The 25,855-nt window shown below is 43.1% G+C and overlaps 5 protein-coding genes across 9 annotated transcripts in view; 3 read left to right on the top strand and 2 right to left on the bottom strand.

The window, feature by feature from the left end:
* LOC110515622 (protein ANKUB1-like) overlaps positions 1-777 on the top strand; it is a 53,183-nt gene extending 52,406 nt beyond the window's left edge. Inside the window, exon 3 of one of the 2 annotated variants that reach the window (XR_005035007.1) lies at positions 45-180. Coding sequence is in view for 1 of the 2 variants with exons in the window: in XM_036937753.1 (XP_036793648.1) it covers positions 45-750 (706 nt within the window). In the remaining variant the exon portion in view is untranslated. Of the gene's footprint in view, positions 1-44 lie in introns of both variants that reach the window. The other variant, XM_036937753.1, reaches the window with a different exon arrangement.
* LOC118937727 (protein ANKUB1-like) lies at positions 726-19,939 on the top strand. Its single transcript, XM_036938312.1, has 5 exons — positions 726-968; positions 15,486-15,629; positions 18,098-18,308; positions 18,452-18,563; positions 19,196-19,939. Exons 1-5 carry the CDS (start codon positions 801-803, stop codon positions 19,911-19,913), a joined length of 1,353 nt encoding a protein of 450 aa, XP_036794207.1. The 5' UTR covers positions 726-800; the 3' UTR covers positions 19,914-19,939.
* Positions 4,704-12,792, bottom strand: LOC110522382. Of its 4 annotated transcripts, XM_036935798.1 has the most exons (8): positions 12,628-12,792; positions 11,694-11,769; positions 11,346-11,464; positions 11,081-11,117; positions 10,549-10,949; positions 5,486-9,086; positions 5,238-5,325; positions 4,704-4,896 (listed from the first exon to the last, which is right to left on the bottom strand). In XM_036935798.1, the coding sequence occupies exons 2-8, from the start codon at positions 11,694-11,696 to the stop codon at positions 4,718-4,720; spliced, it is 4,428 nt and encodes a 1,475-aa protein (XP_036791693.1). In that variant the 5' UTR covers positions 11,697-11,769; positions 12,628-12,792; the 3' UTR covers positions 4,704-4,717. The 4 variants fall into 4 exon arrangements, with proteins under 4 accessions (XP_036791693.1, XP_036791654.1, XP_036791763.1 ...); XM_036935759.1 differs by lacking the exon at positions 12,628-12,792 and having other exon boundaries at positions 11,694-11,891; XM_036935868.1 differs by lacking the exons at positions 11,694-11,769; positions 12,628-12,792 and having other exon boundaries at positions 10,868-10,949; positions 11,081-11,405.
* A 63-nt stretch (positions 19,940-20,002) lies between the features above and the next one.
* Positions 20,003-25,855, top strand: part of LOC110515168 (protein ANKUB1-like) — a 41,374-nt gene continuing 35,521 nt past the window's right edge. Inside the window, exon 1 of the mRNA XM_036937605.1 lies at positions 20,003-20,114. The gene's annotated coding sequence lies outside the window, so the exon portion shown is untranslated. The remainder of the gene's footprint in view (positions 20,115-25,855) is intronic.
* LOC110517099 lies at positions 21,506-25,024 on the bottom strand. Its single transcript, XM_021595311.2, has 3 exons — positions 22,807-25,024; positions 22,559-22,646; positions 21,506-22,217 (listed from the first exon to the last, which is right to left on the bottom strand). The coding sequence occupies exons 1-3, from the start codon at positions 24,664-24,666 to the stop codon at positions 22,039-22,041; spliced, it is 2,127 nt and encodes a 708-aa protein (XP_021450986.2). The 5' UTR covers positions 24,667-25,024; the 3' UTR covers positions 21,506-22,038.

Below are 25,855 nucleotides of genomic sequence, written 5' to 3'. Positions count from 1 at the left end.
AACTTGAAACGTGTTATAAATACATTGATTCTGTATTATTCCAGGTTCCAGCTCCGGGTGGCACTCTACATCGCTGCTTCTCTGGGCCACCTGGACCTGGCCGGCTGGCTGCTGGAGAGGGGGGTGCGTGTCATTGAGCCGGTGGGGGTTCACCCTTACCGTGAGTGGTGCCACCAGACGGCCCACCCCGACGTCGCCAAGTGTCCCGCTGTCTCCTCCATCGAGCGCGGCCAGCTCACCATCCTCAAACTCTTTATCGCCAGCAGCGTTCTGACCCTTGCCTGTCGGGATCCCCAGGGTCGTGACCCCCTGAGGATCGCCCTTCAGTACGGCCACAGGGAGTGTGTGAGTCACCTGGCCACCAAGCTGTGGTCTGTGGTGGTCCTCCCAGGTATGGCCCTGCCCATGCGGACATACCTCCAGATAAAGGGCTGGGTGAGGCTGGGGCAGAGGAGGGCAGCATCCAGGCACTGCATGGGCCTCAACAGGGCTCCGTTCAGGACCAGGGTGGGCGACACGGTCCTGGTAGACGGCTTCACCCTCCCCAAGATGTCCTCCAAGCCCAGGAGGAGTGAGGCCAAGGCGGGTATCGGGATGATGTCCACAGCCTCTCGATGTTTGACCCCCATCAACTGCCCATCTCATGTATCCTGCCCGCTCCGCGCCCTGGCATCCCAGGATAAACCTCTTCAACTACCGAAGCTACACCCTGTGGCCACGAGGGATGAAAGAGAGAAGAAGAGGGGATGAGGAGGGAAGGGATGTGAGGAGGATGAGAGTGGGGATCAGAACAGCAACCAATGGAGGAGCAGAGTCCCGCTCCCGCCCATTTCCAGAGACACCAATCTCAGACCTGTGTTTGCCTCGCCAAACTCCGCCCAGATCCTCACCACCTCACTGGAGGCCTTTTCTCTCCACTGCGACCGCACACCCAGAGAAAACGCCATATACTGTTTGGCCTTGGCCAGGTTAGTCCAAGTTTAAATGACAGCTACGGTGAATATGAATATTTCTCTGGAGGTTTCTTATGAAAGGTGTGAATACTGTCAGAAGAAGCCTCCTATAATCAGTGGTGGGGGGGGGGAACACATGTAAAAGCTGTTTACACACTTTTTATTTTATTTTGTTCAAGCATTTACCCACCTTTTGTGGAAGATGCATTGAAAGTAGAGGGAGCGTTACTTCTTTAATCCTGAACGGCAATCAGCATTTACCAGTCAATGGTTTTACCACTACATCACTGCCTATGATATACCCTTATCCTCCCTGAATAGATTTCAGTACAAACAAATCATGAGCCAACCATCATGCTTAGAAGGTATATAATCAAATCAAATCAAACTTTATTTGTCACATGCGCTGAATACAACAAGTGTAGATCTTTCCGTGAAATACTTTACTTACAAGCCCTTAACAAACAGTGCAGTTCAAGAAGAGTTGAAGAGAATATTTACCTAATAAACTAAAGTAACAAATAATAAAACAGTTGAACTTGTCCAGTGGCCATTTGATTAATTGTTCAGCAGTCTAATGACTTGGGGTTAGAAGCTGTTATTGGTTTACCCTAACAAGCCCTGAAACAAATATAGTGTCAGTCTTATTGGTTCACCCTAACAAGTTGTTTCAGTATGGGGAGAGGATAGAATGTAAGGGCGCTTCATTAATGTATTGAGGCCATTACATATACAGTATTTCACAATGCTAGGACACAGATTTGGTCTCCTAACCTTGTTCTGGTTGATTGACTCTCTAACAGTGCCTTCACACAGAGACCATGGTTGCAGCAGCTGAATGTAGCGCGGACTCTGTCCAGGAGGAGTGCTCAGCACATTGGGTAGACACCAGGATCCTGGTCATTAGGCAGATTAAACATACTGAAACAAGGAGGGACAACCTGGAATTGTCCAAAAAGGAACTCTTATTTTATTTATTTTTTTACAGTGAACAAGATGAGACTTTGGAACGGATGATGCCTGAAACAATGCGGACAACTTAGAATTTCGTTCCTTTGGATGAGTTTTATAGATATAGTCAGTACTGTGTTTGATTTGTGTGCAGAAAGTTTACAACGGCAGGCAGTGGATTCTCAGTCATTCCTCTCAAGGAACAAAAAACGTATCATATTTCACTGGCTATTTGTAGTAGCCAAATGTGAATGGAATTATTATTATTCTAGAATCATTCAGTTGACTGAATGTGACTATGTGATTGTACTGAATGTGACTATGTGGTTGTACTGTATGTGATTGTACTGAATGTGACTATGTGATTGTACTGAATGTGACTATGTGGTTGTACTGTACGTGATTGTAAGTGTTTGACATGGGTCTAATTGAGGCCCCCCCCCACACTTAACACTAGTTTTTATCCATAGAAATCCTCACTTGCTGATGAAGACCTATAGTGGTTGAAATCAATGTAAAATACAGTATGAACACTGCTGCCTTAAAACTCTTTTATTAAGATGTGGATCATTATTGCTCATTTAAGTGAGTCTGTGCAGTGTCAAAATAATACACCTGATACATAAGGGGGGAAAAATGCTAAAAATACCACAAGACATGAAATAATGGCATTATGGGAAAATAATACATACTGTATTTCACAGAGTATTTGACAAACTCTTTATTTACGTTACAAAACTGACAACTACTGTGATGATGTGTTAGCACAGCATGTGTCATCATTCCCCTGCAGTGTGTGGATTTACACAGCAATATAGCAGACAGCTTAAATAGTTTATTTTTATTTAACCTTTATTTCACTAGACAAGTCAGTTAAGAACAAATTCTTATTTACAATGATGGCCAAACCCGGACGACGCTGGGCCAATTATGCAGCACAATATGGGACTCCCAATCACTTGGGAGTGGGAAGGATACCAAATCCAATATCACACACTTCTTCCTTAGTATTCTGAGAACTGTCAGATAGCTGTGAGAGCTATGAGTGGATCGTGGACCCATGCATAAATGATAACTTTACTGTAACTCAGTGGGGCAAGTAGAACATCCGGGTTAGTGTATGTGCATTATCTGGACAGTTGATTGTCTTTGTCTCAAAGCCTTTCCATTTCTGGGGTATTGAAGAAGCTTCTGATCTCAACCTTGTTGACAGGTAAGAAACACTTGGTTAGTGTATGTGTCTTATCCAATGGGTTGTCAGGTGAACGTTGAAGATGCTTCTTGGAGGTGATCTAATGATGTCATTGAATCGCTGTCATTGAGTTGCTCACTGGACAAGACAATTATTCACTGAAAATTAAATCTGTCTTTCATTTCACTTATGTTGATACTTGATTGGCTATTTGCTGTCTTTTGAAAATACAAAAATAAATATAACTGTTTTATGAAGCACTTGTAGACATTCATTGTTTTCAAAATCATATTTTCAGCAAAACAGATACATACGTTTACAATATGACATCAAATCAAATAAAAATAAAGTAAGTGATATGTAAATGATTGGCCAAAGGCTCCAACCACCCAAGTCATAGACTGTTCACTCTGCTACCACACGGCAAGCGATACGAGAGCACCAAGTCTGGGACAAAAGGCTCCTTAACAGCTTCTACCCCCAAGCCATTAGACTGCTGAACAGCTTCTACCTCCAAGTCAGACTGCTGAACAGCTTCCACCCTCAAGTCATTAGACTGCTGAACAGCTTCTACCCCCAAGTCATTAGACTGCTGAACAGCTTCTACCCCAAAGTCATTAGACTGCTGAACAGCTTCTACCCCCAAGTCATTAGACGGCTGAACAGCTTCTACCCCCAAGTCATTAGACTGCTGAACAGCTTCTACCCCCAAGTCATTAGACTGCTGAACAGCTTCTACCCCCAAGCCATTAGACTGCTGAACAGCTTCTACCCCCAAGCCATTAGACTGCTGAACAGCTTCTACCCCCAAGTCATTAGACTGCTGAACAGCTTCCACCCCCAAGTCATAAGACTGCTGAACAGCTTCTACCCCAAGTCATTAGACTGCTGAACAGCTTCTACCCCCAAGCCATTAGACTGCTGAACAGCTTCTACCCCCAAGTCATTAGACTGCTGAACAGCTTCTACCCCCAAGTCATTAGACTGCTGAACAGCTTCTACCCCCAAGTCATTAGACTGCTGAACAGCTTCTACCCCCAAGTCATTAGACTGCTGAACAGCTTCTACCCCCAAGCCATTAGACTGCTGAACAGCTTCCACCCCCAAGTCATTAGACTGCTGAACAGCTTCTACCCCCAAGTCATCAGACTGATGAACGTTAATTAAATGGCCACCTGCACTATTTGCATTGACCCCCTTGGTTATTGATGTATTTTTCAAATTGTTTTCCACTGACTCTCTTGAATTGGCTCGATGCACACTCACTACACTCTACCCACACATTCACTGTGACACTGACCGACTTTCACACTAGCTGCTGCTACTGTGTTTATTATCTATCCTGATTGCCTAGTCACTTTTACCCTTACCTACATGTACATACTGTATTACCTCAACTACCTCGCACCCATGCACATTGACTCGGTACTGGTACTCCTTGTATATAGCCTTGTTATTGTTATTGTGTTACTATTTAGAAAATATTTTCTTACTTTTTAACTCTGCATTGTTGGGAATGGGCTCGTAATAAAGCATCTCACAGTTGTTTTCGGCGTATGTGACCAATACGATTAGATTCTCATCTGAACAAATGAATGTTCTCATTGTTATAATGAGGAATTTATTTAAATAATTTGGTTTTCCTTGAAGATTTGAATGTGCTGAGAAAGCCTTTCGTGATGGATCTAGACAATCTGGTGAAAAGGGAGGGTTTGCGACTCTTCTCTTCAAGTGGGAAGGACGATGCGATATCATAAATTCCCTCTGGAGAAAAGGAGCCATGAGATCTTGTCATCGTCTCTGCAACGAAAGACCATCCAGCATGCCATCAATTTACATTTTTACTCATTTATCAGACACTCTTATCCAGAGAGACTTACAAGGAGCAATTAGGATTTGGTGCCTTGCTCAAGAGCACATTGACAGATTTTGCCTCGTGAACTCAGGGATTCTGAACCAGCAACCTATCGGTTACTGGCCCAACCTCTTAACCCACTAGGCTACCACCCAGCCCACAGTACAGTATGTCATAGGTAACAACTCAGAGGAGTACAATGTCTTTCCAAATGAATTAGTGTAATGGTAAAGGGATAATGTCTCAGTCTTGACTGAGCAGCAGCCTAAACAGCAGCAGGGCTTACCTGTAAAGTACACAGTAGGGCAAATGTTCTGAGGCTGGTACTCCAGAGACTCTTGAGGACAGAGGTTCTTACTAACTTTCTTGGAACCCTGGTTGGTGGGAAAAGGCACATTAAAACAAACTGAAATGTTTTCGATATCTTAAAGTACAGCATATCAACTGCAAAGAAGCAGTGCAATGCCATGACACAAAGAATCATATAAAAGGTCAACAGCAGTGTTATTCATGAAAGATGTATGTGTACTATACCTTTGTATTGAAGGTGAGGACCTGCTCTCCAGTACTGCTGATGGTATCCCTTTCCAAATCAAACACGCCTTCTACAATGTCACTGGTGGCCACGCTGGTAGCGGACTCAAAATAACATTTAGCAGTGGCTTTGGTGATCATTTGAAGAATGACCATGCAAGTAGAAGTCTTTGGATCGTTCTGGACTGAAACATCAAAGTTTATGTTTTCATACTCATCTGACCACTGTCTCAGGAAGCACTTCACTGTCTCTTCAGCAAATATCTGGAGAAGCTGAGAGGAGAGCTCCTTGGATATGGCACATTGTTCCTTTCCCCATTTCAGCCTTGAAAGAATGGAGTCTGAAGCACTTTTGGCTGCTTCCAATGTTAAGACCTGTGGAGTGCTGTGGCTGTCCTGAAGGGCTATCACTTTATCCACCAATTCATGGCTGAAAATGTGGATGGTCCAAGTGGAAATGATTTTTCTCAATTTCCTAACAGCAGATCGGAGGTTGTCAGGATGAGAAGCACCCTGTCCATTTTCCTGTGTGTTCTCAACACTTTCCACCATAATGTCCACTACCACCCCAGCAGCTTGCCTGACTTTGTCCACAAAGGTTACAGGAAGTAAGTCCTCTGTGTGAAAGAAGTCCTCAATGATTGTGTTTCTAACAATGGGAAAGTCAATCTGAGCAGGAAACTCAGTGGGGATGGGAGTCCCGGGTAAAGCAAAGTGCCATTTCGACTGCCTTAATTTTGAAGTAGGTGTTAGAGAGATGGAGGAGCGTGAAGAAGAGGTATTTCTTGTATTTTGGCTGTCAGCACTCCTACAACGGATCGTGTCAATATCCTCCAGCATGGATCCTGAGAGCTCAGTGGTTTTAGGTAGTAATTTGTGCGGAATGTCCACACAGGCATCGTTTCCACCAGGTGTAACACTGCTCTGGTTGACCTCAAGATGGCCGAGACTTGCTCTTTGTGATGCAGGACTGCTTTGATATGTAAAGATTTGGATTGAACCAAGTGCTGTGTCTGATCTTTGAAGATCTTTTCTGAGAAACTCCGTAATCTTACTTTGCAGACTATAGTAGATGTTACGAGCAACAGACCAGATTCTTTTCTCAGAAACCTGTCCAGTGGTGAGCAGGGAGGTTCCAGATACCATGTCAGATGATTGGGTGGTCTGGGTGAGCTCCTGCTGGTCTTTCACCATGGTTTGTATAATATCAGTAGATGTGGTGGATGTAGATACAGACTGGAGGTACTTATCTGTTGTACCTTCCTCCACAATGTTAAATGATCTAGAGAGGACCTCACTCACTCCTTTCTCAGCTTTGGTTTGGAACTCATGACTAGAGAGTTTTTGGAGGCTCTTTGTTGAAAGACTGTGGGAAGATGCAATGCCTTTGGAGGCAGCCGTGCTGCAATCTAGACTTACTGGAGAGGTTCGCTCAGGAGAACCTTGGAGACGTTCAAACATGTCTTCACATGGTGTTGGGGACCTTGACAAGGAGATGTCCTTCAGCTGAGACAGAACACCACCTACCAACATGTTGACCTCAAGGGACATATCAGATATTTTCTTTCCTACTGTGGAGAAGCAAGGTGCATTTGATGTCTGATCCTCGCATGAGGTCAAGATTGTTGAAATTACCTCTTTGGTACTATTGGTCAGTAGAGCCTCGTCTGTTTCAGTCCAGAGAAGTTTTGAACTCTCGCTGACACCCCTGTGTAGAGCCACTTCAAGGTTCAAACTGTGCAAGTGAGGCACACTCTTACTAGCTTGCCTCAAGTCCTGGCTTGCCAAACCAAGGTACTCCTTAGTCCCAAGATTTCCAGAGTCCTCTGTGGGTATATGACTAGACATTCTTCTCTGCATGTCTGACCTCCGCTGGTGAATGATGAAGTCCTTTAATGTCTGCTGAATATTGTTATATAAACTAGTGGTAGCAGACCAGATCCTACTCTGTAGCTTTTGTGCATTTTCCTGGACGTCAGGTTCTCTCTCCTCTACTTCTGCAGGTTGCGCCAAGCTCTGCAGGTCTTCCACAAATGTGTCAATGATGCCAAAGGCAGCAGAATCCGCACAAATATCCTTTGACCATGTGTACTGGTTTTGAATGGAACAAGACCTGGAATAAGCAGGCTGTGCACTAGTTAAGCTACTGGTGGACTTTTTAACTAGGAACTCACTCACTGCTTGAGTGGCATTTCTTTTAAATTCCTCACTTGAGAGTTTTCTAATACAATCTAACAGACTGGTCAAAGAAGCTGAGGCCTTACTTCTGCTGTCCTCAATTTGACAGGGGAACTCACATACTATTGGTGATGAGGACCTGGAATGGGAGATATCCCCAAGCTGAGCCAGAACACCCTCTACAAATGTCTCTCTCTCAATAGAGAAGCCTGATCCTTTTTCTCCAACAGTGTTGTACAAGACCAGAAGCTCTGAGATGACTTCTTTGGTGCAAGTTGTCAGAAGGAGCTTGCTTTCTTCTGACTCAGTTTTTGCCCAAAGAAGTTTTGAGCTCTCACTTAGGCCTCTTTGTAAAGTAACTGCACCAGTGGACTCTGGCAACTGAGGCTCACTCTTACTGGGCCTATATTTCATGTCTAAGCAAGGAAGTGGAACTGTCTCCTTAAACTCAGCATTTGTGATGTTGTCATCAGATGTGACAATGCTCTTTAGGGCAAATCTCTGAAGCTTGCCGAAATAATCTTTCAAGTTGTTTTGGATGCTGTGGTAAATGTGAACAGCAGCAGACCAGGCACTCTTCTGTTGGGGACTCTCTTCAGATTCAGCCAAGGACTTCATATCTGACACAAAAGTCTTAACAACTACTGACGCTGCTGAGCCCACTGGGTGAATTGACTCTGTCTTTACAATGCCAGACAATGTTTGACCTGATACAGCACCTGTTAACTCAGACTGAATGACTGAACTAGGAAAGCTCAAACTACTGACTTTTTTGTCAAGAACTCCACTCACTGCTTGTATTGCTGATGTTTGAAACTCCCGGCTAGAGAGTTTTTGGATGCTCTTAGATGTGAGCGTGCAGGAGGAACCAGATTCACCAATATTGTAGCTGCTCTCGTATTTGCTTATCAGGGCATCAAGATCGTCAATGAAGCCAACATGCGATGCCAAAAACGTGATCTTGTCCTTCAGATCTTCCAGCAAATTCTGTTCGTTCTCGTCAACAAAAGCCACCATTGTGTCAGAGATCATGGTCATGACTTGCCCTGTTAGACTTTTGCTCTCTTGGTCAACTTTTTCAAGTTTAGCAGCCAGCTCTCTCACCATGCTCTCAGTCACCTTGGTCTGTGAGTCTCCCCTTAGCGGTGTCACTACAGAGGTTTGGCTAGCGGAGGCACTCTTAACGACCACTGATAAGGCCGACTTGACATCTTTAGCCAACTCTGCCATTACAGCAGGGGTTAGCATCATAGAGCCTGCACTTCCAGATGGAGAATTGGACATGCATGCAAGTTTGGATAGAGAACCTTGCAGGCTGTCCTGCACACAGGTGACAAGGGTGTCCTCTGAGACACCTAAGAGGACTTGTAGCGTCTCAGAGTTGGTTGTTTTCTTCTGCACATCAGACAGAGAGGTTAGAGTCCTTGGGAAAAAAAACGCAGAAATCATCAAAGTCAAACAAATAATATGTAAGGCTGTGATGCACATTCAGTGTGTCAAATACATCTGCACCATTGAAAACAATGAGGAAAACGCTGCTGTTTCTCTGAGAAAAAACCTTAGTGTGATGTCAGCCTAACTGCTTAATTTCTAAAGCCCAATAAAATGTATTTTGTATAAGTCATTTGTATTGAAACTGGCCTGTAGATATCTATCTATCCTGGCAATATCTATCCTCTACAAAAATCCAAATTGCTATAAACTTCAAATACTGTAACTTCTAATAACTTCAAGGACAATCATAAATACAAGGCAGTTTGAAGAATGTTAAAGGGAAATTTCTAAATGTTTCAACTTCATATTCATCATCTCCAGCACCACCCCAACATCAGCATATGTGAAAAATGGGCATTTCTATGTTTTGTAGTAAAAAAGAAAGAGGAAGATAAGTGTTTTCTATGACATCATCAACCAATTAGCAGGCAATGCCTACTCATAATTGGTTAAAATCACACGATGCACACTGATGATGTCATTAGAATCTAGAGCTGAGCATTTAACCAACATTTTTGTTATTTTTCGGTTTTTAAACAACTAATTGACCGACGTCGGCTCAATTATTTGAATTCCATATAGTTAATTTTTTTCTTCTTCTGTGAGCTCGATGCTCAGTTTCTGTAGAGATAAATCAGATCAAGCACGAACTATGCAATGTAGTAGGGAGTTGTAGTTTCCAACAGGCCAATATTCTACATAGTTTAGCACAGAAAATACGGCAATTAATTCCCATAATCCATTGCACGCCCACTTGCTTGTCCACTCTGTGTGGAGCAGATACGGAAACCTCATTGACTGAGACGGAGAGACGAGAGAATGCATGAGAGAGATAAAAAGCAGTTGCGTTGCGAGGATCCTCTACCTGGAAATACATGATCTAAGTGATTGACAGTTGGTGTTCAGCGGTCATAAAAGTAGGTCTTATTTACTTAGAAGAACTACTAAAATTGTGATTTTGTCAGACAGGATAAGCAGCAGCTCTATAGAGATGAGTTGATGACTTGGAATGAAATAATAAAGTCATCAAATAAATATATTATATGAGAAAGTAAATGATGGTTGATAAGTCATAAACAGTAATGGACAGTCACTACCATCATGGGACTTTTATTCATTGTTTTATTATGTGTTGTTACAGCATTCAACACACATAATCCATAGTGCATTCAATGTCTAAAAAAAGTATTGAAATCCAAAACCGTGATTATTTTTTAAATATTTGAATCGAAACCAAACCAACCTCAAAAAGCACTAATTTCTCAGCACTATTGGAAACAGTTACGTCCCTCTATATTTTTTTTACTACAAAGCATGGAAATGTGTAATTTTCACATATGGTGATGCTGGAGATGAATATGAAGTTGTTAAATTTCCCTTTAAGAACATACCTCATGGCCCCCTTGGGCAGGTAGCTTCCACTGCCCAGACTGCCCTTAGTCAGGTAAATCTCCTTGAACTTAAGTTGTGATTCCTGTTCTTCTTCCTCTTCCTGCTCCATACAGTTGGAGGAAGGGTAGGGAGTCGGGATGCGAAAGCTATTGTAAGACTTTCGACTGCCTGGCCTCTTAGGTACACCAGCCTCAGTAAATCTCACGCGGGACTTGGTGTTAGTCTTATCGTCTAACAGACTGGTGAGTGACGCTGTGAGAGATCTCTGTGACAATGGAGAAGAGGCAGCATCTTGGATGCCCAGTAGTTCGTAAAGACCTGGGATGATGATCTGCATCAGCTTGTCCGATAAAAACTGGACAATCCTCAGACACAAGCCGGCAAGCTGTTGTTTTGTCAGCTGTATTCCAGAAACAGAAGAAGTGTTTTAAAATGTTGCATAGTGCGTCTTTCAAAAGCTTATGAACAAGGTTAAACATTAGGCAGAGTTTTCATGGTAATCTGATTAAATTGTCAGTAACATGATCTTACCGGGTCAAACATGCCCTCACGAATCCCCCTCCATTGCCTGAAAACAATATTGTTATAAATGTTGTCATATCAGGATGCGTGGCAGAATAGTTTTTATTTAATTATTTGCCTGATCGTGAAGTTATACTTGCTTTGTGTCAGTTGTTTTGGCAAAATTGCAATGTGACAACTTTTCTAGCACTGAACATTTTTTTCCGATTGATCAGTTTCTAATTTGATCCTATTTCCTTGAAGGTGTGATAGTACCAAAGAAAACAGAACATACTTCTCAGTTAGGTTTTGAAGGAAGTCCATAAGTGTCAGATGTTCCACATTGTTGAGCTTCCCCTCTTCTGTGGTTTCCATCACTGAGGTTGCTCTGCTCCTGGTAGAATTGCTCTGCTCCTGGTAGAAATGTAATTATATTGCAAATAATCAAACTTAATATACAACAAATATCATACTGAAATAATTATTAACTGTTAAAGAGTGGAGGAGCATTGGCAACGTTGGGCCAATTAAACAACTGCAACACAACAGAGATGGTTGTGGTACGTCAACATTGCCAATGATAGCATCACTATAACATTTTATTGGATTAATGTTGTAATATGAAATGACATGGTCAACTTACCATCTCATTGACAGCTTCAGAGGTCAGGTGGTCATCCACCACACAGACAGGCAGGTCTAGAGACTGGGACAAGGCTCTATGGTCATAACCAGGAGAGAATGGAAACATCAGAGCAGTCCCAATGGCAGAATCTAACCACTGTCTTCATGTCAAAGACTCACTCACTCATTTGCTTTGTCAAACCTACCCCTTAGAATGACTTCGATATTAACACTGAATATATTTTGTTATTAAGAGATCTCTCAATAATAATTTTCACAATAGCATATTGGTAGTAGTCAGTGACATATTAAAGCTAAGCAGGGCTGGGTGTAGTTAAAACCCTGGATGGGGTTCGATCCCGGGCTGAGGTGCTGCCTATAGTTTTTTTCTGAAAGTGTATATAATGTTGAAAATCTGACATGGTTTCAAAGGTACAAATTCAACCTATTTTATACAAGGTTTGGCTATGCTGAATTTAGTTTACAATGATGACATCATCCTGTGGTTGAAATTTCACCCTCAAAACAACAGTTAGGCCTATACCCCATTATATCCACTACACCCCTCCCCTCCCCTCCACACACACACACACTTTATATTTTACCAATATATATGCAGCCCACCAGCCCTAAAGCATGAACATGTTTTTTTGCTAGAAAATGTGGATTAAGAGAAGCAAAATGATCCTTTTCGCTAGTTTCATCTAAATGGAAGGGCAACATGACATTGACAAACTTTGACATATCTGCTTTCACCAGGATTTAAAAACCCAGGCTTTCCTAAAATGTTTACCTCAGCCAGTCTAGAACCCAGGTGTGTCTGCAAAACACATGTACTCCTCCATAAGGTTCATGGCTTGCCTATTGTTTTATCCCAGTACAAGAGGGGCAACTGGATTCAGGATTAAACACAAGCAGTCTTTAAGGTATATCTTATTACAGTTTAGGCCTACCTTATTATTTTCTTCCATCTGGCAATATCATTTTAAGGAATGAAATCTGTTTTGTTGCTAGTATTATTAGTAACTGTAGGAAAATACAGCTGTAAAGTACAAGAATCAGCTACTTTCTGAAGGGCAGCCAAGCTCATAAGCAATTTAGAACCTACAGACAATTATGACAAAATTGGAACGCACGAATCTGTCACAAACGCCTTGTGGTCACATGTTATTTTAGGGCGTGGCTCCGCATTCGTGACCGGTTCTCTTATTTCTTTTTCCCGGTATCCGATAGTGCTGGAATTTGCGATTAATACTTTTCTCATTCCGAAACCGGATTAAATACATACCGGTAGTTAAATGACAAAAATTATGATATTCGCAATGTCATTAAGCAACAAAAAAAAATATATACTACAATTTCTAAACATGATTTTGTCATCAGTTCAGTACCATTTGTTTGATTTTGTGGACCCACGACTAGACTTTATCCATGTTAGCTAGTTGCTAGCGATGCTAGTCAGCATAGGCTGCTACGTGATAAACAGTTCGCGATAGTGAATTAGCTACCTAGCTAGCCAGCCTAACAAGCTGTCAAATCCAGTGGAAACCGATGCAACCCTGCTGCCAAATAAGGGCTAGCTCGATGACCCGTGGTAACAGTGGGGTCCCCATGAGTTTCAAGGCTTTAATAAGTGCTATCGTGCAGAAAAAGATAATAAAATACTGGTTGATGAGCTAGCTAAATTAGCTAGCAAGACGGATATGACCGTTAACAGCGTGCATGCACAAATGCATGACGACACATTGTATCTCAGTGAAGCAGGCATGCAGAACGAGATCGCCCCACCAAGCCAGATAGTAGAGGGGTACAACAACGCCGGGACACAGAGGCATAGCTCATACAATTATATTTTGTTCCAGTCAATGACAATACATGTTGAAAAATAAATACCTGTGTCAAATATATGGCATCGCATGCTAGTGCAAAGATAGCTTGCATGGATTTTTTAAAAATCCGGTGACCACTAGATGTCCTCGTATATCCACATTTAGATCAACTGTACTTGATTTTTCATCAGTACTGTGAATGACAAGCCCACTGAATCTAGTTTAATAATCTTTATACTCAGCAGGTAGAGGCCTAGGTACTTCAAATCAGTGCTTAATTTGAGCAGGATCATGCCAGAACAGGATCCGGCACCGTTCCGTTCTGGACTGTTTTGTTCCGGAACCTATTTGGCCGAATCCGGTACCTCTCGTGCCATGAAAAATCATTTTCACTTTTTGCTATTTAACAATTATAATAAAAGCGATCAATGTTCATTCGAGTTGCCTCTGTAACAGGGTTATATTGGTGATTCCCCTTGCCACTTTATTGTTAAGCCAATGGGTTTTTGGTTTGAGTTTGTCTTGCCTTCACCTACTCAACGTGGCATCTTATTGGCTGGTTTGAATAGCTGCTTACGAGGGGGGATGTTCCAGTTAAAATCGTCCCAGTGAACAAGCACCAAACCAGCGGTAAGTTGTTGGTTGCAAAGCACTGTACATCAAAAGTGATTTTTATACTTTCAGGTGATGATTTAAATGTTCAATTTATATCAAATTGTTTGTAAATGTTATTCGAACATCACACATAAGATGCAGCGGTTTTTGGAGAATATTTGTTGTGCATTTTGTTGTAGAGAATTCCCGCCAGTACTAGCTAGCAATTTACTGTGTCAAGTTACGGAAATACTGCTGTCTGTTCAGAAATAAATTAAATCATTCAGAATAGCCTAATACGTCATGAGAAGCCCTATAATTTAGCTACAGAGGACCAATAGCTTCTTTTTTAAATAGCCTAGCTGCGGATTGTAACCCAATAACAAAGAATAGCCTACAGTCGGGAACGCGAGGCAAATCTGTCAGTGAAAAAACAGCAGGCAGACAAAACAGGCCTTTTGCAATATTTCAAATACAATCGAGGGAAAACACAGATTGAAAAGCAATGACTCTTGCTGAAAAGATAAGACTATGCTGTAGACTACCAAAATATTTGATCAACTCCCAAACATTGTTTTACAAAACAGAGAGAGGGAGAGATAGGCTTTTGACACGAGCGCATCGACAATCTCCAGCGAGTGAGCTGCGCATCATTGGGTGAGTCAGTGAAACTGGAAAGCATTTTTAGGACTAATTTCCTCCTCATATTGTAGCCTACTATATGTTTCTCCACAAACCTAGGCCTATAGGCTATTGATGGATTCAAGACAAGGTCGTTTTTATTGATCTCAGATACTAAGTTTGTCAGTGTCAAAGTAGCATGCCATTTCGATCATTTGTGCTGATTAAAAAAAAGATAATGCCAAAGTCTCCAGTCATGTACAAGGATGTAGAATTGCATGAAATGCGGTTTTAAAAAGGCCAACACTTTCCCGGACCCTAGGCTACTAAAAATGTTCCCCATGTGTGCACCTTCTATATGTGTGCACCCAAGTCCATATGGGAGTTGTAGCAATGGGACAAGACTGTAACTACCAATTGGATACCACTAAATTGGAGAAGAAAAAAAAAGAAGACACCTTGGGGGTTTGTGGTATATGGCCAATATACCTCCGCGTTGCGTTGTGCCTAAGAACAGCCCTTGGCCGTGGTATATTGGCCATATACCACGCCTCCTTGGGCCTATTTTCTTAATTGTACACAATTGGACACTTTTACAATTATTGTATGGTAAACATTGACATCTGTCTGGGTGGAACACCTTCCATAATGGGTGTCTGTGTGGGACACCCTCCATTACGGCTCCATCAGTGTTGAGCCCTCTCATTCTGATTGTATGGGACACTCAATTACGGCTCCTTGTGTTTCCAATTTTCTTCCTCTGGCAGGATTACTTCCACGTGCAACTGTCAGACGACAAGCAGGTGAGGCACTTCCTGGAGCTGAGCTATGCTGGTGCCATCCTTCGGGACAGCTGGGTCCTGACAGACGTTGGCATCACCCCTAGCAGTGCCATCTGCTGCCTGCTGAAGGTACCAGCCGAACACCTAGCTGTTTCTACCCGTGCTTGAAAATGCATATCAAAGTGAGCTGGCTATTGCTTGAAACAGCTTCATACTATCATTAACATAAAGTGTTTCAGATATAGTATGGTGATATATAGTATGGTTAAATAGTATGGCTATATAGTATGATTATATAGTATCATTATATATATTATGGTGATATAGAGTGTGGTAATATATAGTATGGTTATATAGTATGGTTATATAGTATGGTTATATGGGGCGGCAGGGTAGCCTAGTGGTTAGAGCGGTGGACTAGTAACCGGAAGGTTGAACATCTGTCGTTCTGCCCCTGAACAGGCAGTTAACCCACTGTTCCTTGGCCGTCATTGAAAATAAGAATTTGTTCTTAACTGACTTGCCTAAAGGTAAAATGAAATAGTTGTAGGTGTAGGTGACCAAATACTTATTTTCCACCATAATTTGCAAATACATTCATTAAAAATCCTACAATGTGATTTTTCTGGATTTTTTTTTCTCATTTTGTCTGTCATAGTTGAAGTGTACCTATGATGAAAATTACAGGCCTCTCTCATCTTTTTAAGTGGGAGAACTTGCACAATTGGTGGCTGACTAAATACTTTTTTGCCCCACTGTATAGTGTGGTGGTATATAGTATGGTGATATATAGTATGTTGAGGTCACCCTGCTTGAGACTTAAAGTAATATTGCCCTTGCTCAACCAAGACCATGGTTATGGTAGAGTGATTGGTTAGTAAGGACACTGCTTTATACCGAGACCATGGTTATGGTAGAGTGATTGGTTAGTAAGGACACTGCTTTATACCGAGACCATGGTTATGGTAGAGTGATTGGTTAGTAAGAACACTGCTTCGTGAGTGTGAAGTGTTGTTGTACAGAGGTCCCTGGGTACATGTCCAGAGCCAGACAGGGACAGAACTCACTCTGTTCCACAAAGTTCTGTGGAAGATTTGCTAACAGAGGAGAGTGGTTATGTATCTAAGTACAAATGTAACCATCAGAATAATGTTTATTTGTGTTCCTTACTCCTTACTTACACATCCCATCATTGACATAGTCAAAGCCAGACCTTCTGTCTGTCTCTCCTTCTTGCTGGTTGACTAGAGTGGAAATCTATAGTATTGTATGGTTGACCTGGGATAGAGCTGAAATGTGGCCCGATGTAGTGTTGCCTTTGTACCAAACACCCTTACAGTCATAAACCTTTTCCCCATGTAATCGCCTCGACCTCAGTCTGGTGTTCGCTAACAGTATCTGAAGAGTCTGTATACCCAGTGGTGTATAGTACGGTAGAGCACAGCAGACTACAGAGTACAGCAGACTACAGAGTACAGCAGACTACAGAGTACAGCAGAGCACAGCAGGCCGTATAGTAGGAGAAGAAGAGGCCCTTTGGGTTCATTGAAATACATATTCATAATATTTCTGTTAACAATGTAATCTGCACCCAGATTAGTGTTCAATTTAATTTTCACCCAGATTATTGTTCAATTTAATCTGCACCCAGATTAGTCTTCAATTTAATTTTCACCCAGATTAGTGTTCAATTTAATCTGCACCCAGATTACTGTTCGATGTGATAGAACAAAACTCAGTACAGCACATTAATTAGAAAATGTTGTTACAAGTTTGAGCCACGAGATGGTGGTAGATTATAAATTTAAATAGCATGGACCTTTGATTTGTCTCTGGATAGAAATTGCCCTTGGGCACAGATCTAGGATCAGTTTACTCTCACCAAATCCTAACCTTTACCATTAGCAGTAAAAACACAAACCAGACCTAAGATCAGTGCAAAGGAGCCACTTCATCTTACCCCTGTAATTATATGACTCCTAACTTATATATACTGAGTGTACCAAACATTAGTAACACCTTCCTAATATTGAGTTGCACCCCGCCTTTTGCCATCAGAACAGCCTCAATTCGTTGGGGCATGGACTCTACAAGGTGTTTGAAAGCGTTCCCCAGGGATGCTGGCCCATGTTGACTCCAATGCTTCCAACAGTTGTGCCAAGTTGGCTGGATGTTCTTTGGGTGGTGGACCATTCATGATACACACAGGAAACTGTTGAGTGTGAAAAACCCCAGCAGCATTGCAGTTCTTGACACAAACCGGTGCACCTGGCACCTACTACCCCGTTCAAAGACACTTAAATATTTTGTCTTGCCCATTCACCCTCTGAATGGCACACATACACAATCTATGCCTGAATTGTCTCAAGGCTTAAAAATCCTTCTTTAACCTGTCCGCTCCCCTTCATCTACACTAAAGTGGATTTAACAAGTGACATCATTAAGGGTTCATAGCTTTCACCTGGATTCACCTGGTCAGTCTTTGTCATGGAAAGAACAGGTGTTCATAATGTTTTGTTTACTCGGTGTATAAACACAACATAGGTATTTATGTAAAACAAGTGAATTTACTGTATGTCCATGGTCTTATACTTCAGCGGGAGCCGGTGGTGCGTGTGTTCAGTGCCGTGACGGGGGAGACCCTCTCAGTCTTGGGCACTGTGTTTCTCCTGAGTACGTCTGTGGCCAGGCTCATGACCCTGGTGTCCCAGCAGTGTGTGCTTCCCGTCAGCTCCTTCAGACTGAGCTCTCCCACCGGCCTGCAACTCTACGACTGCAACCGGCTGCACGACTACGCCATTGACCTGGGTATGGCCTTCCTTGTGCAGTAGATCAATGGTCCTCTGGCTCAACACCTTATGGATGTAACACAGAGACAAATGGACTGTATGGAACACATTCTTGGTTCATGGAAACCAGGAGGACAACCTGCATGTGTCTCTGTCTCTCAGGGGCTACTCTACGGTTAGACACCTGGGATGGGTGGGCGGAGTTCCTCAGAGGCTGCTTCCTGGGACACAGACTGACCGTCCAACGACACCTGTCTAGGGAGAGACCTGTGATGTCAGAATACACATCTACACACTGAACTGTATGATAGACTTACTATCAACAGTGATCGAACTGAACCTTTATATAGCTTACAATTATGGTACTGACCCTGTATATAGCTTACAATGATGGTACTGACCCTTTATATAGCTTACAATGATGGTACTGACCCTGTATATAGCTTACAATGATAGTACTGACCCTGTATATAGCTTACAATGATGGTACTGACCCTGTATATAGCTTACAATGATAGTACTGACCCTGTATATAGCTTACAATGATGGTACTGACCCTGTATATAGCTTACAATGATAGTACTGACCCTGTATATAGCTTACAATGATAGTACTGACCCTGTATATAGCTTACAATGATAGTACTGACCCTGTATATAGCTTACAATGATAGTACTGACCCTGTATATAGCTTACAATGATAGTACTGACCCTGTATATAGCTTATATTCTCGTGTTTTTTCCTTCATATGTTTTTTCTCTTACCCTGATATTTAATACTGCATTGTGGGAAAGAGTTTGCAAGTAAGCTTTGTACTGTACTGTTTTATAACCCACTGTATCTTGTGAACTTGACAAAAAAAACTTGAAACGTGTTATAAATACATTGATTCTGTATTATTCCAGGTTCCAGCTCCGGGTGGCACTCTACATCGCTGCTTCTCTGGGCCACCTGGACCTGGCCGGCTGGCTGCTGGAGAGGGGGGTGCGTGTCATTGAGCCGGTGGGGGTTCACCCTTACCGTGAGTGGTGCCACCAGACGGCCCACCCCGACATCGCCAAGTGTCCCGCTGTCGCCTCCATCGAGCGCGGCCAGCTCACCATCCTCAAACTCTTTATCGCCAGCAGCGTTCTGACCCTTGCCTGTCGGGATCCCCAGGGTCGTGACCCCCTCAGGATCGCCCTTCAGTACGGCCACAGGGAGTGTGTGAGTCACCTGGCCACCAAGCTGTGCTCTGTGGTGGTCCTCCCAGGTATGGCCCTTCCCATGCGGACATACCTCCAGATAAAGGGCTGGGTGAGGCTGGGGCAGAGGAGGGCAGCATCCAGGCACTGCATGGGCCTCAACAGGGCTCCGTTCAGGACCAGGGTGGGCGACACGGTCCTGGTGGACGGCTTCACCCTCCCCAAGATGTCCTCCAAGCCCAGGAGGAGTGAGGCCAAGGCGGGTATCAGGGTGATGTCCACAGCCTCTCGACGTTTGACCCCCATCAACTGCCCATCTCATGTATCCTGCCCGCTCCGCGCCCTGGCATCCCAGGATAAACCTCTTCAACTACCGAAGCAACACCCTGTGGCCACGAGGGATGAAAGAGAGAAGAAGAGGGGATGGGAAGGGATGTGAGGAGGATGAGAGTGGGGATCAGAACAGCAACCAATGGAGGAGCAGAGTCCCGCTCCCGCCCATTTCCAGAGACACCAATCTCAGACCTGTGTTTGCCTCACCAAACTCCGCCCAGATACTCACCACCTCACTGGAGGCCTTTTCTCTCCACTGCGACCGCACACCCAGAGAAAACGCCATATACTGTTTGGCCTTGGCCAGGTTAGTCCAAGTTTAAATGACAGCTACGGTGAATATGAATATTTCTCTGGAGGTTTCTTATGAAAGGTGTGAATACTGTCAGAAGAAGCCTCCTATAATCAGTGGTGGGGGGGGGGGAACACATGTAAAAGCTGTTTACACACTTTTTATTTTATTTTGTGCAAGCATTTACCCACCTTTTGTGGAAGATGCATTGAAAGTAGAGGGAGCGTTACTTCTTTAATCCTGAACGGCAATCAGCATTTACCAGTCAATGGTTTTACCACTACATCACTGCCTATGATATAGCCTTATCCTCCCTGAATAGATTTCAGTACAAACAAATCATGAGCCAACCATCATGCTTAGAAGGTATATAGTCAAATCAACTCAAACTTTAATTTGTCACATGCGCTGAATACAACAAGTGTAGATCTTTCCGTGAAATACTTTACTTACAAGCCCTTAACAAACAGTGCAGTTCAAGAAGAGTTAAGAGAATATTTACCCAATAAACTAAAGTAACAAATAATAAAACATTTGAACTTGTCCGGTGGCCATTTGATTAATTGTTCAGCAGTGTTATGACTTGGGGTTAGAAGCTGTTATTGGTTTACCCTAACAAGTCCTGAAACAAATCATGAGCCAACTATCATGCTTAGAAGGTATATAGTGTCAGTCTTATTGGTTCACCCTAACAAGTTGTTTCAGTATGGGGAGAGGATAGAATGTAAGGGCACTTCATTAATGTATTGAGGCCATTACATATACAGTATTTCACAATGCTAGGACACAGATTTGGTCTCCTAACCTTGTTCTGGTTGATTGACTCTCTAACAGTGCCTTCACACAGAGACCATGGTTGCAGCAGCTGAATGTAGCGCGGACTCTGTCCAGGAGGAGTGCTCAGCACATTGGGTAGACACCAGGATCCTGGTCATTAGACTGCTGAACAGCTTCCACCCCCAAGCCATTAGACTGCTGAACAGCTTCTACACCCAAGTCATTAGACTGCTGAACAGCTTCTACCCCCAAGCCATTAGACTGCTGAACAGCTTCTACCCCCAAGCCATTAGACTGCTGAACAGCTTCTACACCCAAGTCATTAGACTGCTGAACTTCTTCTACCCCCAAGTCATTAGACTGCTGAACAGCTTCTACACCCAAGTCATTAGACTGCTGAACAGCTTCTACCCCCAAGTCATTAGACTGCTGAACAGCTTCTACCCCCAAGTCATTAGACTGCTGAACAGCTTCTACCCCCAAGTCATTAGACTGCTGAACAGCTTCTACACCCAAGTCATTAGACTGCTGAACTTCTTCTACCCCCAAGCCATAAGACTGCTGAACAGCTTCTACCCCCAAGTCATTAGACTGCTGAACAGCTTCTACCCCCAAGTCATTAGACTGCTGAACAGCTTCTACCCCCAAGTCATTAGACTGCTGAACAGCTTCTACCCCCAAGTCATCAGACTGATGAACGTTAATTAAATGGCCACCTGCACTATTTGCATTGACCCCCTTTGTTATTGATGTATTTTTCTAATTGTTTTCCACTGACTCTCTTGAATTGGCTCGATGCACACTCACTACACTCTACCCACACATTCACTGTGACACTGACCGACTTTCACACTAGCTGCTGCTACTGTGTTTATTATCTATCCTGATTGCCTAGTCACTTTTACCCTTACCTACATGTACATACTGTATTACCTCAACTACCTCGCACCCATGCACATTGACTCGGTACTGGTACTCCTTGTATATAGCCTTGTTATTGTTATTGTGTTACTATTTAGAAAATATTTTCTTACTTTTTAACTCTGCATTGTTGGGAATGGGCTCGTAATAAAGCATCTCACAGTTGTTTTCGGCGTATGTGACCAATACGATTAGATTCTCATCTGAACAAATGAATGCTCTCGTTGTTATAATGAGGAATTTATTTAAATAATTTGGTTTTCCTTGAAGATTTGAATGTGCTGAGAAAGCCTTTCGTGATGGATCTAGACAATCTGGTGAAAAGGGAGGGTTTGCGACTCTTCTCTTCAAGTGGGAAGGATGATGCGATATCATAAATTCCCTCTGGAGAAAAGGAGCCATGAGATGTTGTCATCGTCTCTGCAACGAAAGACCATCCAGCATGCCATCAATTTACATTTTTACTCATTTATCAGACACTCTTATCCAGAGAGACTTACAAGGAGCAATTAGGATTAAGTGCCTTGCTCAAGAGCACATTGACAGATTTTGCCTCGTGAACTCAGGGATTCTGAACCAGCAACCTATCGGTTACTGGCCCAACTTCTTAACCCACTAGGCTACCACCCAGCCCACAGTACAGTATGTCATAGGTAACAACTCAGAGGAGTACAATGTCTTTCCAAATGAATTAGTGGAATGGCAAAGGGATAATGTCTCAGTCTTGACTGAGCAGCAGCCTAAACAGCAGCAGGGCTTACCTGTAAAGTACACAGTAGGGGAAATGTTCTGAGGCTGGTACTCCAGAGACTCTTGAGGACAGAGGTTCTTACTAACTTTCTTGGAACCCTGGTTGGTAGGAAAAGGCACATTAAAACAAACTGAAATGTTTTCGATATCTTAAAGTACAGCATATCAACTGCAAAGAAGCAGTGCAATGCCATGACACAAAGAATCATATAAAAGGTCAACAGCAGTGTTATTTATGAAAGATGTATGTGTACTATACCTTTGTATTGAAGGTGAGGACCTGCTCTCCAGTACTGCTGCTGGTATCCCTTTCCAAATCAAACACGCCTTCTACAATGTCACTGGTGGCCACGCTGGTAGCGGACTCAAAATAACATTTAGCAGTGGCTTTGGTGATCATTTGAAGAATGACCATGCAAGTAGAAGTCTTTGGATCGTTCTGGACTGAAACATTAAAGTTTATGTTTTCATACTCATCTGACCACTGTCTCAGGAAGCACTTCACTGTCTCTTCAGCAAATATCTGGAGAAGCTGAGAGGAGAGCTCCTTGGATATGGCACATTGTTCCTTTCCCCATTTCAGCCTTGAAAGAATGGAGTCTGAAGCACTTTTGGCTGCTTCCAATGTTAAGACCTGTGGAGTGCTGTGGCTGTCCTGAAGGGCTATCACTTTATCCACCAATTCATGGCTGAAAATGTGGATGGTCCAAGTGGAAATGATTTTTCTCAATTTCCTAACAGCAGATCGGAGGTCGTCAAGATGAGAAGCACCCTGTCCATTTTCCTGTGTGTTCTCAACACTTTCCACCATAATGTCCACTACCACCCCAGCATCTTGCCTGACTTTGTCCACAAAGGTTACAGGAAGTAAGTCCTCTGTGTGAAAGAAGTCCTCAATGATTGTGTTTCTAACAATGGGAAAGTCAATCTGAGCAGGAAACTCAGTGGGGATGGGAGTCCCGGGTAAAGCAAAGTGCCATTTCGACTGCCTTAATTTTGAAGTAGGTGTTAGAGAGATGGAAGAGCGTGAAGAAGAGGTATTTCTTGTATTTTGGCTGTCAGCACTCCTACAACGGATCGTGTCAATATCCTCCAGCATGGATCCTGAGAGCTCAGTGGTTTTAGGTAGTAATTTGTGCGGAATGTCCACACAGGCATCGTTTCCACCAGGTGTAACACTGCTCTGGTTGACCTCAAGATGGCCGAGACTTGCTCTTTGTGATGCAGGACTGCTTTGATATGTAAAGATTTGGATTGAACCAAGTGTTGTGTCTGATCTTTGAAGATCTTTTCTGAGAAACTCCGTAATCTTACTTTGCAGACTGTAGTAGATGTTACGAGCAACAGACCAGATTATTTTCTCAGAAACCTGTCCAGTGGTGAGCAGGGAGGTTCCAGATACCATGTCAGATGATTGGGTGGTCTGGGTGAGCTCCTGCTGGTCTTTCACCATGGTTTGTATAATATCAGTAGATGTGGTGGATGTAGATACAGACTGGAGGTACTTATCTGTTGTACCTTCCTCCACAATGTTAAATGATCTAGAGAGGACCTCACTCACTCCTTTCTCAGCTTTGGTTTGGAACTCATGACTAGAACGTTTTTGGAGGCTCTTTGTTGAAAGACTGTGGGAAGATGCAATGCCTTTGGAGGCAGCCGTGCTGCAATCTAGACTTACTGGAGAGGTTCGCTCAGGAGAACCTTGGAGACGTTCAAACATGTCTTCACATGGTGTTGGGGACCTTGACAAGGAGATGTCCTTCAGCTGAGACAGAACACCACCTACCAACATGTTGACCTCAAGGGACATATCAGATATTTTCTTTCCTACTGTGGAGAAGCAAGGTGCATTTGATGCCTGATCCTCGCATGAGGTCAAGATTGTTGAAATGACCTCTTTGGTACTATTGTTCAGTAGAGCCTCGTCTGTTTCAGTCCAGAGAAGTTTTGAACTCTCGCTGACACCCCTGTGTAGAGCCACTTCAAGGTTCAAACTGTGCAAGTGAGGCACACTCTTACTAGCTTGCCTCAAGTCCTGGCTTGCCAAACAAATGTGCTCCTTAGTCCCAAGATGTCCAGAGTCCTCTGTGGGTATATGACTAGACATTCTGCTCAGCATGTCTGACCTCCGCTGATGAATGATGAAGTCCTTTAATGTCTTCTGAATATTGTTATATAAACTAGAGGTAGCAGACCAGATCCTGCTCTGTAGCTTTTGTGCATTTTCCTGGAGGTCAGGTTCTCTCTCCTCTACTTCTACAGGTTGCGCCAAGCTCTGCAGGTCTTCCACAAATGTTTCAATGATGCCAAAGGCAGCAGAATCCGCACAAATATCCTTTGACCATGTGTACTGGTTTTGTATGGAACAAGACCTGGATGCTACAGAATAAGCAGGCTGTGCACTAGTTAAGCTACTGGTGGACTTTTTAACTAGGAACTCACTCACTGCTTGAGTGGCATTTCTCTTAAATTCCTCACTTGAGAGTTTTTTCATGCAATCTAACAGACTGGTCAAAGAAGCTGTGGCCTTACTTCTGCTGTCCTCAATTTGACAGGGGAACTCACATACTATTGGTGATGAGGCCCTGGAATGGGCAATATCCCCAAGCTGAGCCAGAACACCCTCTACAAATTTATCTCTCTCAATAGAGAAGCCTGATCCTTTTTCTCCAACAGTTTACAGGGCATCCTCCTTTGACATCTCAGTGTTGTACAAGACCAGAAGCTCTGAGATGACTTCTTGGGTGCAAGTTGTCAGAAGGAGCATGCTTTCTTCTGACTCAGTTTTTGCCCAAAGAAGTTTTGAGCTCTCACTTAGGCCTCTTTGTAAAGTAACTGCACCAGTGGACTCTGGCAACTGAGGCTCACTCTTACTGGGCCTATATTTCATGTTTAAGCAAGGAAGTGGAACTGTCTCCTTAAACTCAGCATTTGTGATGTTGTCATCAGATGTGACAATGCTCTTTAAGGCACATCGCTGAAGCTTGCTGAAATAATCTTTCAAGTTGTTTTGGATGCTGTGGTAAATGTGAACAGCAGCAGACCAGGCACTCTTCTGTTGGGGACTCTCTTCAGATTCAGCCAAGGACTTCATATCTGACACGAAAGTCTTAACAACTACTGATGCTGCTGAGCCCACTGGGTGAATTGACTCTGTCTTTACAATGCCAGACAATGTTTGACCTGATACAGCACCTGTTAACTCAGACTGAATGACTGAACTAGGAAAGCTCAAACTACTGACTTTTTTGTCAAGAACTCCACTCACTGCTTGTATTGCTGATGTTTGAAACTCCCGGCTAGAGAGT

Source organism: Oncorhynchus mykiss, chromosome 1 (assembly GCF_013265735.2).
Source record: "Oncorhynchus mykiss isolate Arlee chromosome 1, USDA_OmykA_1.1, whole genome shotgun sequence".
NCBI classification, from domain to species: domain Eukaryota; kingdom Metazoa; phylum Chordata; class Actinopteri; order Salmoniformes; family Salmonidae; genus Oncorhynchus; species Oncorhynchus mykiss.
The sequence above is the reverse complement of the archived record's forward strand: the minus strand, read 5'-3'. Positions and strand labels throughout refer to the sequence as shown.

Excerpts from the sequence above, each read along its gene's own strand:
- LOC118937727 (XM_036938312.1), top strand. The coding sequence starts at position 801 with ATGGAGGAGCAGAGTCCCGCTCCCGCCCATTTCCAGAGACACCAATCT. Across the intron at positions 969-15,485 it reads TACTGTTTGGCCTTGGCCAG|GATTACTTCCACGTGCAACT; the intron begins GTTAGTCCAAGT and ends TTCCTCTGGCAG. Across the intron at positions 18,564-19,195 it reads TCTAGGGAGAGACCTGTGAT|GTTCCAGCTCCGGGTGGCAC; the intron begins GTCAGAATACAC and ends GTATTATTCCAG.
- LOC110517099 (XM_021595311.2), bottom strand. The coding sequence starts at position 24,666 with ATGCTGAGCAGAATGTCTAGTCATATACCCACAGAGGACTCTGGACAT. Across the intron at positions 22,647-22,806 it reads TCCTCACCTTCAATACAAAG|GGTTCCAAGAAAGTTAGTAA; the intron begins GTATAGTACACA and ends CCTACCAACCAG. Across the intron at positions 22,218-22,558 it reads CCCTACTGTGTACTTTACAG|AGACGATGACAACATCTCAT; the intron begins GTAAGCCCTGCT and ends CTTTCGTTGCAG.
- LOC110522382 (XM_036935759.1), bottom strand. The coding sequence starts at position 11,801 with ATGTTTCCATTCTCTCCTGGTTATGACCATAGAGCCTTGTCCCAGTCT. Across the intron at positions 9,087-10,548 it reads CTGCCCAAGGGGGCCATGAG|GACTCTAACCTCTCTGTCTG; the intron begins GTATGTTCTTAA and ends TTTTTTCCCAAG. Across the intron at positions 5,326-5,485 it reads TCCTCACCTTCAATACAAAG|GGTTCCAAGAAAGTTAGTAA; the intron begins GTATAGTACACA and ends CCCACCAACCAG.